Source organism: Epinephelus lanceolatus, chromosome 16, assembly GCF_041903045.1.
Source record: "Epinephelus lanceolatus isolate andai-2023 chromosome 16, ASM4190304v1, whole genome shotgun sequence".
Taxonomy (NCBI): Eukaryota; Metazoa; Chordata; class Actinopteri; order Perciformes; family Serranidae; genus Epinephelus; species Epinephelus lanceolatus.
Window position 1 is genome coordinate 42392623 of NC_135749.1, and position 13410 is coordinate 42406032.

At 38.6% G+C, this 13410-nt stretch overlaps 1 protein-coding gene across 2 annotated transcripts in view; it reads right to left on the reverse strand.

Annotated features, from left to right (window-relative positions):
- Positions 1-5422: 5422 nt before the first annotated feature.
- The window catches only part of LOC117251103 (rho guanine nucleotide exchange factor 2-like), a 377871-nt gene continuing 369883 nt past the window's right edge, over positions 5423-13410 (reverse strand). For both annotated transcript variants that reach the window (XM_078176114.1, XM_033617091.2), the window contains exon 23: positions 5423-11054. In XM_078176114.1, the coding sequence (XP_078032240.1) occupies positions 11026-11054 (29 nt within the window). In that variant the 3' untranslated portion in view covers positions 5423-11025. The remainder of the gene's footprint in view (positions 11055-13410) is intronic.

A 13410-nucleotide genomic window follows, 5' to 3' on the forward strand; every position in this document is an offset into this window, starting at 1 on the left:
TTTTCATAACACCTTCAAATACTCCTCACATTCATACATGCATGGTATTATTCAACCTTTCAAGCTAGCATTGCAGTATAGCATAAGATATTCAGCTTTCGCATTCACACCCGCAATTTTTTCAGAATTGCATTCTCCATTTTGCTTTTGTTTTGCACTGAACGGGAATGCATACAATTTCGTTGTACTTGTACAATGAAAATAAAGATTCTGATTCTGATTCTCTTGCCTCTCCATTGCACCTGTTGACACTTGTATTTACACCAAAGCAGGTGAAACTGATTCATAATCACTTGTGCTTCCTAAATGGACAGATTGGTATCCCTGACATACTGTGACAATTATGTGCTCCTTTAATTTTTTTGAGCAGTGTATTTATTTTGTTCATCTATAGTGTAGGGTTATATGGGGACAGGGGCATTGAGGGTAAACCATCTGACAACACCTCAGAAAATCTTCCTTTTTTTCACAGCCTAATTTATGGAAGAGTCAGAACTGTTCTCAGTTTTTGTTGTGTTAGCAATAGTGATGTCAGTTTGATGTGGTTAGGTCAGGGCTATGAAATATTAAATGAGCCATGTTTTCTCACTACATCTTAGCCTTTCTCACCCTCAGGTGTACATAAACGACAGGTTATACACTTCTTTTAAAATAAGAAAATGTGAAATTATCAGTTATCATATCTGTAATCGGCCATGAGAAGGATTATTGGTTATCAGTATCAGTTGAGAAAATCCATATCAGTGCATCCACCATTATAAAACCTCAAAAGGAGGTCCTTGGGTGTCTTGAACTCAGTGTAAGCTGCCACCTCATCCTCAGACTTTAACTTTCATGGCTGGAGTCTTCTTCATCGTGATAAATGTGATGATGGGGTCAAAACTTGTGTCACTGATTTTCAAATAAAAGAAATTGCAGTTTGATAATAGTGACTGAGATGTCAAATATTACACATATACAGCACATATTTTTCATTTATTTTATTCTGAAAAAAATATATATATTTTTGTTCTCACCCACTACTCGCCCATGTGCAGTTCAATTTTACCCGTGCCCGTACCTGTGAATTTTTACATATACGTATTTTTACCTGTGAGACAGCTTTTGTGGACTTCCATTATATTGGAGACACGGCAGACACCTCTGTGACTGATATCTCCAACACTCAGCAAACTCACACCAGACCTATCTAGATTGAGAAACAGCACTACAGGTAAAAGGAGAAATATGTATCTTTGATTTTGGGGTGAACTGTCCATTCAAAACTCTCTTGGGCCATATCTTTGGGTCCCATACCATTTAGTATTATCCCTCTGGTGGGTTGGTAACAGTCTCAATGTATTAAGTTAGCCTAATTAATTCATGTCCATGTCTGTCCTGCCAATTAAAATCTCTCCAACCCTCTGTTTGTTATGCAACAGCCACAAGTACATGAGTGTACAAGCTTTATGCCTAGCTTTCTTTCTCTCTGTTGTCTACTCCCTTCTCTTTTCAATACCAAGGTTTTTTTTGTGCTTGACCATCAACTGGCTCTCCCTTGGCTGTCGTCTCATTCTACCCTTCTGGGATTTGAATCTCTGTCTCAAGGCGACTCAGACTCGCCTCTTTCTGAGTGGTGTTCTTTACTTTTGTGTAGTCTAACTGCTTTCCAGGTCTTTGTTGTAGAGAAGAGGTTGTATGGCTCAGGTCCTACCTGGAAGTTGCTGTACATCTTCCCAGATCCATATTCCTCATTTATATTTACAGTCTATTTGCATAACAATATAATTTTGATTGTCCATTTTGTTCCATACATCCATTATCTATGCATAGGATTTCTTTGCAGGGGTCTCAGTGGGCTGCAGCCTATCGCAGCTTACACTGGGTGAGAGGCATGGTACACCACACATATAAACAGACAACCATTCACATCTACAGGCAATCTAGAGCAACCAAACTGAACCTGCATGTCTTTGTGCTGTGGAAGGAAACCCACACAGACACAGGAAGGTCCCAGCCCAGAACCTCCTTGCTGTGAAGCAACAGTGCAAACCACTGCATCACCAATGCTGTCCTTATTGCAATTTTCTCATGTTGTGTATTAATAATATTGTAGTTCTGCTTTTTTATTTATTTATTTAATGTAACCTTTATTGAACCAAAAAAAACTCTGAGATTAGAAATCGCTTTTGCAAGAGTGTCCTGGCCAAGACAGGTGAAAAATAATCTGTGCTGTGCAGCAAATGGATCCTAACACTCCTGTTCGTCCTAGACCTGCAGGTCTGCAGAGACCACAGGGATGACCTGTCAAAGAGGAGAAGAAATCCAGAGCTTATTTTCTGAAAGAAAACTACTGTTCCAAGAGTGGATTTACCTGCTGCAGATGAGTGGAGGTAGGCTAAAGCTATTAGCTAAAAGAATTATGTTGATATTGCATAACGTTGCACATGAAAGCACAGCAGGATAATGGCAAAACAATCAATGAATAAATAATTAGGAGTTGTAAAATATCATCTGATTCAGCACTGATTATAATAAATCTATATAGATTGATTACCCATCTTCATCAGCTGATATTCATCATCATAAAATAAGTGATATCAACTAGCTGACACTATCTATGACACAGTGTGTGCGTGGTGGAAGAATGGATTTATGCTTTGGTATGATACAACCTATAATATATTTTTATTACATTTAATGCCTACAGTTGCCCTTCCTATACATCAAGGAGATACATCCTGGCAACCTATAATATATTTTATTACATTTAATGCCTACAGTTGCCCTTCCTATACATCAAGGAGATACATACTGGCACTGGATGATTAGAATAATGTTAGTTATTGGCGAGACCCTATACATAATATTTTCTAATAAGATAATAATGGTTCCCTCCAGAATTTTATAAGGAGTTTAAAGACCTGCTTGTCCATCTCTTTATGGATGTTTTAAATTTGGCAACAGAAACTCAAACTCTACCAGATTCCTTTTCTATGGCCTTAATAATGGTTATTCACAAGAAAAACAGAGACCCCAAAAAATGCTCCTCCTATAGGCCTATTAGCCTTGTAAATGCAGACTTCAAGATTATTTCCAAAGCCTTGACCAACAGATTAAACAGGCTCCTCCCCAAGCTTATCAGTATAGACCAAACATGTTTTATGAACAAATGATTCTCAGCTGATAACCTCTGCAGACTTTTTAACATTATTCATTTAGCAAACACTAGAGATGAACCCACTACTGCATTCTCATTAGATGCGGAAAAGGCCTTTGATCGCCTTTGACAGGTGGACAGACCTACCCCTAACCTTATTTGGCAGAGTCAGTTGTGTAAAGAACATTTTACCCAGGTTAGGGAGAGGGATAGGAAGTGATTGAAATAAGTACATACTTATTTCAATCACTTCCTATCCCTCTCCCTAACAGTCTCTTTAAAACTCTTAACAAAAACATAAGCAAATTCATCTGGAATCATAAAGTACCCAGGGTGAGCCTAGAGATGTTATCGTGGGATTATGAAATGGGTGGCCTCCGACTCTCCTATCTGTATTTGAACAATCCTGTGCGCCCCCTCGGGACACAAATTGAACTTCATGACCTTGATGAAGAGGCGGGAAGTGATTTTATTTATAAATGGAATTCAAAAAGTATTGTCAGTAAAACCAAGAACCCACTCACTGTCCACCTGGTTGGATCATGGTATGAGGTTCATAGAATTATTGGAGTGAAGAATGATTTATCTCCCAAAACATCTTTGTGGAAAAGCAAACTTATATCAATGATCTCTGATAATAAAGTTTTTAAGTTTTGGTATGACAGAGGGATAAGATACCTTGAACAGTGTTACAATAATAATATCTTCATGTCCTTTGAACAGCTAAAAGCAAAATATGATTTATCCAACAAACATTTCTTTTGTTATTTACAACTGAGAGCGTTCCTGAAAAAAAGTTTGGGGGAATCAATGGCACTGCCTGCCCTGAAAAGGGTGGAGGAGGCATTTCACTGTAACAGAGGTTCAAGGGAGTTTATTAGCAGGGTATATTCAATAATGATGGAGGAATGTCCAAAACAAAACATACATCGATCAAGAGAGAGGTCGGAATCTGACTTGGGCATCACCATAGATGAGGACCTGTGGTCTGACCTATGTCAGAACAACTTGTTTACCACTGTGAATGCCAGATTTAAATTGGTCAATTACAATTTTCTTCATCAGTATAAACCAACATTTTCAAATATCTGTTTCAGATGCGGCATTACTGAGGGTACCATGTTACACTGCATGTGGTATTATTATTATGTCACTTTAGTAAGTGACATAATTTTGGTATGATATATGTGAGACATTGACCAAAATCATACACAGATCCCATTAGACCCAGGACTGTCTTCTAGGAAACATAACCTAGAAGACAGAGTAAATCAGAGTTCCAGGAAATTCAATGATATCGCTCTTGCTGTTTCCAGATAATGTATCGCGTAAACCTGGAAGTCGGATTCTCCCCTCTCTATATCGAAATGGATATCAGAAATGATGAACTGTATGCCCTTGGAGAAGATCACCTATGTTCTGAGGAACAGATATGATGCCTTTTTGATGATCTTGCAGCCCTTTATTGAATATATAGAAAAGCTACCTTTATCAACTGTGGATTCACTGTGACCTTTGACCTGGTCCATAGTAGGCTAATACTAGCATTCAGGTACAATAGTTGAGATATTTTTAGTGACAAGTGTATCACAACATAATAAATGTATGATTATGTTGCCTTTTTTTTTTAACATTTATTTATTTTGTAATTTACTTTATTACTATTATTTTGATTTGTTATTTTATTTATTTAGCTAAATGTAATTATTCTTTCACCTCAGAGTTTTTTTAACTGTATCTTTTATTATTGAGTTTTGGTGTGAATAAGTTGCACTGTTCTTCTAAAATTAAAAATTAAAAATAAAATATTCCAAAAAAAACAAAACAAAAAGAAGTATCCAGAGATTTCACACTGGAAATGTGGGCAGTTGGTTTCCAATGACAGACAGAATTGAGAATTCATTGTAGCTACTGTAAGGATAAGTTTTAAAATGTCGGAATTTACAATGTCGCAATTTTTTGTTGTTATCTAAAAGCAGCCTAGATCTACAGATTGGTGAGTAAGTGTTCATTTATGTTTGGCATTCTGAAGCTAACTGTGTGTGTGTGCGTGCGTGTGTGTGTGTGTGTGTGTGAGAAAGACGCAGCACAAGCACAGTTTAATCTGGCTTTCATAACGTAGTGCCTCCCCAGTTACTGACCTCAGCCCAGATCACTGGTATGTATGCCTTAATGTAAGTATATCAGTGACATGTCATCATTACATATCATCCGTCTTCTATTGTTTTCTCCAACTAGGAGGACCATTCTTTGAATTTTTACATCAACACAATGCACAACACGTTTTATATTACAATTATTTATTTATTTATTGTGTGTAGTAATACAATTCACATGAATAACACAAGGGTGTACAATCCTTGTTCTTTGTTAGTTCTCACAATGTCACTGACAAATACAGCATCTGCTGAAATAATACCTTATACCTCTCATGTTGGCTTTGAGAAATATTTGCCATCAAGAATTGTAGACATACAGATGGAATATTCCAGTACGAGGATATCTGTGGAAAGTTTAAAATTATTTGTAGCCACAGAGACATTTGCAACGCTTAAAAGGCTGTTTAAACCATTGTATTAACATTTAAAATCCACTGGAAAGCTATATGCTGAAGATAACATTACATTCATTTGGCAGAAAAGTGCAAGTCTGTAACCTGCAGAGAGCAATCAGCCAGTCCTAACATACAATAAAACCTTAAGGATAAAAACACAATAACGCTAGAACCTAATTTCTATTGCAGTAGTTATAAAAAGAAGAAGATAGGTTGGAAAACATGCAGAACAACCAAGCCAGTCAGTAGTCTATTGACTATTTTCTTACCATGAATTTAAAGCTCCTCTTAGTTTGTTACTTCAGAGATCTCAGAACTCCTGTTCCAAAAATTCTATTGTTATCAATAAATATTATCAGTCCCTGAGGGCTGAAATCCTATTGTTTTTGCTCTGTTTACTTATTAGTATTCTTATTATTAACACGCAGGGTTGAAACCCTATCATTTTTGTGCTGGTTTATTATTACTATGGGGGTTCATCTGAAGGTTTAAAACCTTATTGTTTTTGTGCTGGTTTGTTATTAATAGGGGATCAAGCCTGAAGGGCTGAAATTTTCACCAATGACTGGAAGTTGTGTGCAAATGCGGCCCAAGAAATATTTGCCCAATCGACCTGACAGTGGCGCTGTTAAAATTCTATATCATTTATTTAAATATTGGAAATGCCACACCCCTTACCCAATAAGTTGGACTGACTTGAAATCTGACACAAAAGTCCAGCTCAATGTGCTCTACAAAGAAGTCTAAAGAACCATTAAAAGTCAGTTTGAAAAGATTGCACCATTGTGAATTTTTTGAAATTCACATTTTGACATCTCCTAAACCATACAGCAGTTTGACATACATCAATTTTTCTGTATTTTTCTGTGTTATCATTATAAGAATAACTTAAGAATAAGAATAACTTTATTCATCCTCAAGGGGCAATTCAATGTTCAATATTGCACCAGGCATATCTTAAGTTATCAAAAGCTTGTTGATTTCTCATTGCATTTTGAAGATACTGAACAAACTGGACTTTGACCCTACTGATTTTAAAAAAAAAAAAAAAAATAGACCCATTTCTAAATCGTCATTTGAGTACCATGTCATCATTGACCTTTTATACACAGCTGATGCTGGTGATTGTTCAAATTTAATTCCTCTGGATTTGAGCTCCACATTTCACACTGTCGATCACTTGTTCTTATTGAAACACCTCCAAAAGTAGGTTGGTATTAGGACCACTGCCCCTCTGACCTTTGGTGTTCCTTAAGGCTCCATCCTTGGCCCCTTCATATTCTGCATGCACATGCTACCACTTTGACATCATAAACAAAATCCAGTAACCCAGTACCATTGCTATGTAGATACATCAATATATGTCCCATTAAAACTGTTGAAGAAGGCAATTTAATGAAAACAAATCAGAAATAATTCTCTTTGATTCACAAAAATCATCCCAATTTACAGAACCATCTTGGTCTCTTGTCTGCAAATGCCAAACCTGTACCCAGAAACCCCAGAAGGATATTTGACAGTGACCATGCTTATGAAAAACAAATTACAAAAATTGTCCAGTTCTGATTCTATCAATGAAGGAGCATATCAAAGGTCAAGTATTTTCTTTGTGGGCTTGATCTCAAGATCTTGATCCCAGTCATCCATTCTTTTAACTCTTCCCTGTTAGATTATTGTAACTCATTGTATTTAGAGTTCAGTCTAAAAGTAATCTCATGCCTTCAGTTGGTCCAAAATGCAGCTGCATGATCATATCATCCCTGTGTTAGCCTCTCTTCACTTGTTTTAGACTAGAGTTTACGATTTTACTGATCTCTTTAAGCATTTCATGGTTTAGCCTCCAGCTACATTGCTGAAATGCTGTACGTCTATGAGCCAAGGTGCAGCCTCAGATCCTCAGGTGGGGCTCTGCTGACTGTTCCTCAGTCCTGGCTAAAAACTAAAGGTGACTAGTAGTGATGTACGAGTCTATTGTTTTTATCTTGTATTGTCATTGAGTATTCTGCTCTTTTATTTTTGTTTGTTTTTTTCTAATTGTTTAAAATTTGCCTCAGTGCAGTCTTCAGGGTAGTTAATTCCCTACATCACTTATCTGTTTTATTGTAGGTATTTATGTTGTTGTTTTTTTTTAAAAAAACTTAAAAACTGCCTGATTTTATTTGCCTACATCCTGCATTGTTTTAGATCCTGGTTCAATCATGCAAAGCACTTTGTAACTCTGTTTTTAAAAGTGCATATATCTTTGATATAAATAAAGTTTATTAACCATATGTTCGTTTTTTACTAATTTTTCTGTGGAACATTACTGAGCCAAGCTTATCCAAGTTATTTAAAGCTTTTTGATATCTCATTGCGTTTTGAGGATATTGACCTATGAACCTTAAAAGTGACGTGGTTCAGCACATAAATAGACCTGACACCACCACCTTTCAGTCAATCATTACAAAACTTGCAGGATATGTCCACATTAAGTGCCGAAAACATACCCGAAAAGTTTTATTTAAAGGAGCAATAAGCGAAATTCATCATTTCTAGATTGAAGGAATTAAAAAATTGCTATGTGAAGAACTAGAGGTGTAATTTCATTTTTGGAGTATAGCATGACCTCACACACCCTCTCTCTGTGTTGATCTCCAGCCCATTGTTTAAAAGCCAGTCAGGCTGCGCGTTCATGCACATTCATGTGAATTCCCCCCCCTCCTCCTCCTCCTCCTCTTGGAGCCCTTGGCCCTCCCTCCCTATAAAAGGCTACAGCCGGTGAGCAATGGCAGCGCGTATTTTCGAAATGAAATGGCAGAGAGCGGAACGTCCACCTGAAGATGACCAGGATCTGACATTACCTCTAAAGAAACAACGGTTGTTGGCGAAGAAGTTGTCGGATAAAGAAAGGGACAGAACTCGGATTAACATTGGTCTTGCATTTCCAAGGTGGAGAGCACTGCAAGAGCTAAAGGGGCTACAATCTGACTCGGAGCTAGCTCTTCTTCTCCTGGACAGGTACAACATAAAGTCAAATGTCTGTTTTAATTAGTGTTACAGTAACGTTAGGCACATGTCGCTATGTCGATTCAATTAAATTTAATGTTACAATTGTAGCATGGGTTAATGTCCGGAGCTCAAGGTATTAGCGGCTTGGTCCCAGCAATGGGTCAGGCGTTTTGGTTGTGTTAGGTGAGTAGCCCGGCAGCTCAGCTAACATTTGCAATTAGCATTATAAAATGTAGCCTGGTGGGCAGCCTGGCGGCTGTGTTTAGCTATTCCCCTGCCTACTTCAATGATGATGGTCCCTGTAATAAATGCAATATATTTGCCGAAATGGAGGCGAGGCTCAGTGACTAGAAGAGCTGGTAGAAGCGCTCCATAGCTGCAAGCTATTCCAATAGCCGTAGTAGCTCTAGTGCTAACTCTGGGAGCTAACGCCAACATTCCTCTCCTCTCCGTGAGCCTGCCAGGCTCCACGCTAGAGCTCGCCGGAGCCGAGAAGCAGGCTCCCGGGACGTTAGCATGGCAGCCGACTGGTGCTAACGCTAACGTCCCCACGCTTCTCGGCTCCGACTCACTGAGCCTGGCAGAGAAGCGTGGGGACGTTAGCACTAATGGGATGCCATGCTAACATTCCAATTCTTCTCCGTGAGACCGTGAGCCCGGCTCCCGGCTCAGTTGGAGTTGGAGCGTTAGCGTGGTAGCCGAGTAGTGCTAACACTAACAGGAAAGCAGTGAAATAGCTAAACACAGCAGAGACCAAGAGTGAGTGAAAGACATTGCTAACTGCTAAACTAAGCTGGCTGTTTAGGTTTTATTTCGTCTCCCTTGGAGACCAGAGGTAGAGGGAGGAGTGGCTCATGACACACTTTGTTTTGCTCTACAGGCAGTGCACAACAGTGAACCTAGCGGTGAAACGATTTCGCTTATTGCCCCTTTAAAGGAACCCGTAAGGGGGTGCTACAAATGCAAATAATGGACATGGCATAACACAAACCAGCTAACAGCGGCTAACAGCTAACAACGGTGCTGGCCTGTGATTGCATTACCTTTCTCCTTCAGCACAGCAGCCCTCTCCACCTGGGAAAGGCTACCCTGATGTTGACCCTTGTTTTTTGAATTCGCCGGTCATGTTGCCTTTTTGATTCCCTTTTGCGCTTTCTTGGTGACGAAGATTCCGTCTCCCGTGATGCTGCATATGCATGATCCTGCATTATTCTCAAAGAGTGGGACTTTGGTATGCTGCAGTAGTAGTAGTGGCGCAGTGATGTGAAGAGAGGGATGAGGTGTGTGAGGTTGAACCACTTGTCAGTTGTCAAAAGACATGACATGACTGGTTTGTTTCATTTTACACAACAATCCTGCATTGTAAACACAGCCAGCATGGTGAGGAGGGGGTTTGTCAACTCGCGTCACGTGTGTCTGTGTAGGAGCCTGAATGAATACTCCATGAAGTATCGGATGACATGGTTTCATCAATGTTATCATAGCTTTTTGGTACACAGCGGCTACCGTTGTTGCAATACGCGTTTGAAACAGTGAGGCGCTAGAGTGCGCTATCCGTTTGAATGCAATATATGATTTCAACGTTAGATGGGAGAAATTCCTACACACTGTGTCTTTAAGCAATGGTTATATTGTTTAGTGTAAAATATTCAATGAGTGAGTCTTGGACCAAAAACTTAGGAATCTTAAACAAAGGACTGACACAGCTGTTATTTTTAGTAGTTTCAACTTATACTGTAAGACCTGGCAAAGACAAAACCTTATATGATAAGCTTTGATTGATTTAGATTGTGCTTGTTATGTATTTTTATGGTATTTCAGAATGGGTTGTGGCTTACTGATCTTAATGGTGGCATTGAATAGAATTTTTTTTTTTCTCGTTTTAAGGAGCATCATTTTTAGCTTTTAAGAATTTTCAAAAGTAGCAGTGTGACTTTGACTGCCATATCAGGGTTATGGTTAATGCTGTCCAACAGTCAACAGGGAAGGACTGGAGTCTGTCAAACATGATCAAGACACCTAAATTACCTACAAAAGATGCAAATCTGATTTTTAAAAAATATTTTTTTGCAAAGCTTTTTGTATTGTTGTCTTTTTAATACATAAACTAAGTACTAATAATTTTTTCAGTATTTCACACCCCTGGTCAACCGATCCAAAGCATAACAAAAAATAAAATAAAACAACTCACTGTCACAAGCCATCTACTCCACAGACAAGCAGCTAAATAAACATTAAGACTAGCAGAAAAGGTAGACATGCGCTTTGTTGGAGTCGATCAGTTTATATTATAATCAACTGTAGTTTTTTTTAAGCTTATTAGCAAAGTGTAACTTGCCGGGGATCAGATCACCTCTGGAATACCTTGAAGATCTGAAAAACAGAGAACAAATCAAAATTCAGCCCTTGATTCTACAAAAAATCCATGTTTGCATTAATTATGTACATTTCTAAGCAGAAATTCCATCAGTACAACAACGGAGTCATGTCATACTCACTACTCTTATATTCGCTTAATAGTATTCTTATTATTCTTATTATCATTATTATTATTATACATTTATTATTTTTACTATTAAGTTACTGTCAATTAAACTAAACATATGCTGCACTGCTGTTCTTGTGCTATAATGTGACACATCTGCAGGAAGTTATTCCTTTGGTTGATATTTTCTCAGTTGTACTCAGAAAAGCAGCACAGCAAGTGAATGGAAATACATTGTAAGTAAAATAGTATTTGCTTTAATAAGGAAGTAGTGGTAACTATGACACGGCCTTGTTGCAGGACTGACGAAATAGGTGCTATTGGTGGTTAGTAATGCTATATATTTACTCTGTTACTGTCATAATGGGAGGAGCAGGTAGACGTATGGATCAAGACACAGATAAAACAGATTAGCAGGCAGTAGGACAAGTTCAATATCTAATAAAGAAACTAAACTTACAGAGAGTCCACAAACAGGCAGGAAGCAAAATGAAATGCAACAAAACCTCCAGGAATGCAAAAACACAAAACACTAGGAATGGGCACAGCACTGGACACAGGAAACGAAACAAAGGTTACGATATTGAAACCCTTGTTCTATTAGCACAGGCGGAACCCTCCACTGGACTCTATGGGTAATACTCCTCCAATCACAAGCACCCATTTGCCCACTGAAATCTGAATCAACATGGCTGGCCAGTCAGAATATGCCTACCCAAATACATGTGGACCCTATAGTATATAAGGCAGCACACAAGGCGGTTGTCAGTGCTCACTCACAGGTGTTTCCCCTGTGTCAGGGGCCTGAAGTGTTGGCGACCAAAAGCATGAGGAGTGACTATTTCTATGAAGTTCTCTTCTTTTTTTCTGTACTTCTTTCCCAACCGTTATTTATGGGATAAAGATGCAGATCTGTTGTACTCTATGCATTTTACTGTGCACTCATCATCTGATTAAGTAAGGGACAGTGACCGAATGTATTTGTACACTTTGTCTATGTCTAATGTATTTTTACATCTGTCTCATAACAAGGGACGGCTACTCAGAGTGTCTTGATGCATGTTGTTTACTTTACTAGGCATTTATGGTCCAATTGTTAATTGAGGGACAGCCACTCAGTACTTTATTCTTCGTACTCTGTACTTGTGATCCGACTGCTAATTGAGGGACAGCTACTCAATGACTTTTTTGCACTTTATTCTTCTTGCTGTACACTTGTGATCTGATTGTTTTATGAGGGACAGCTACTTAGTGACTTTTTTATGCTTTATCCTTCTTACTGTGCATTCGTGATCTGATTGTTAATTGAGGGACAGCTACTCAGTGACTTTTTTGCACTTTATTTTTCTTACTGTGCATTTGTCAGTGACTTCTTGTAAGTTTTTTTCTGCACAGTTATGATCTGGTTGTGAATTAAGAATTGGCATATACTCTGCCCCTTTATACACACACCATTGCTGTTCTCAGTGCACTTGTGATCTGTTGGGTAATAGAGGGACTGTTACTCAGTAACTCTATGTAAGTCTTTTCCTGTGCATTTATGATCTGATTGTTATCTGAAAATTGTGTACATTATCTGCCCCCTTAAGCACACACATTTTACTGTTGTTTACAGTGCCTTTTTTGTACGAGCAGAACTTATTATGCATATGTATATCTATTTTTGGGTTATCTACTGCTATTTTGCCGTGACACACTTGTTTAAGATTGTTGTATTGTTATTGTGTTTATTCCTTGCCTGTGAGTTGGCATTATATTGTATGACGGAAGTGTAAAGTGTCTTTCCACACACCTGTGCTGATTGCTTCGAGCGTACTTAAACGCCACTTCCGTAACCTGAGTTACACACTGAAGAAGACTTTCTGTCAAAACGTCTGTGTTTCTGGTATTGCCATCCAAGTTGGTTTATTAAATTTACCAAAAGGACATTTGTGAGTGCTGGCATTTTTCCCTTTTTCGGACCAAAAGCATTGCCTGTAGCTTGAGGAGGTTGATGTGTCAGACCTCCATCGGAGGCCACACACCACCACTCTAACATATTAATAGACTGTCTCCACCATGGCGCTGGAATTAATGGCACTGCTCTGAACTGGTTCACATCCTACCTCAACAATAGAACCTTCTCTGTAAACATAGGCACACTCTCCTCTCCCCCAGCTACTCTCTCCTGCGGGGACCCACAAGGTTCAGTCCTAGGTCCCATTCTTTTCTCCATCTACATGCTTCCCCTCGGTCAAATCATTC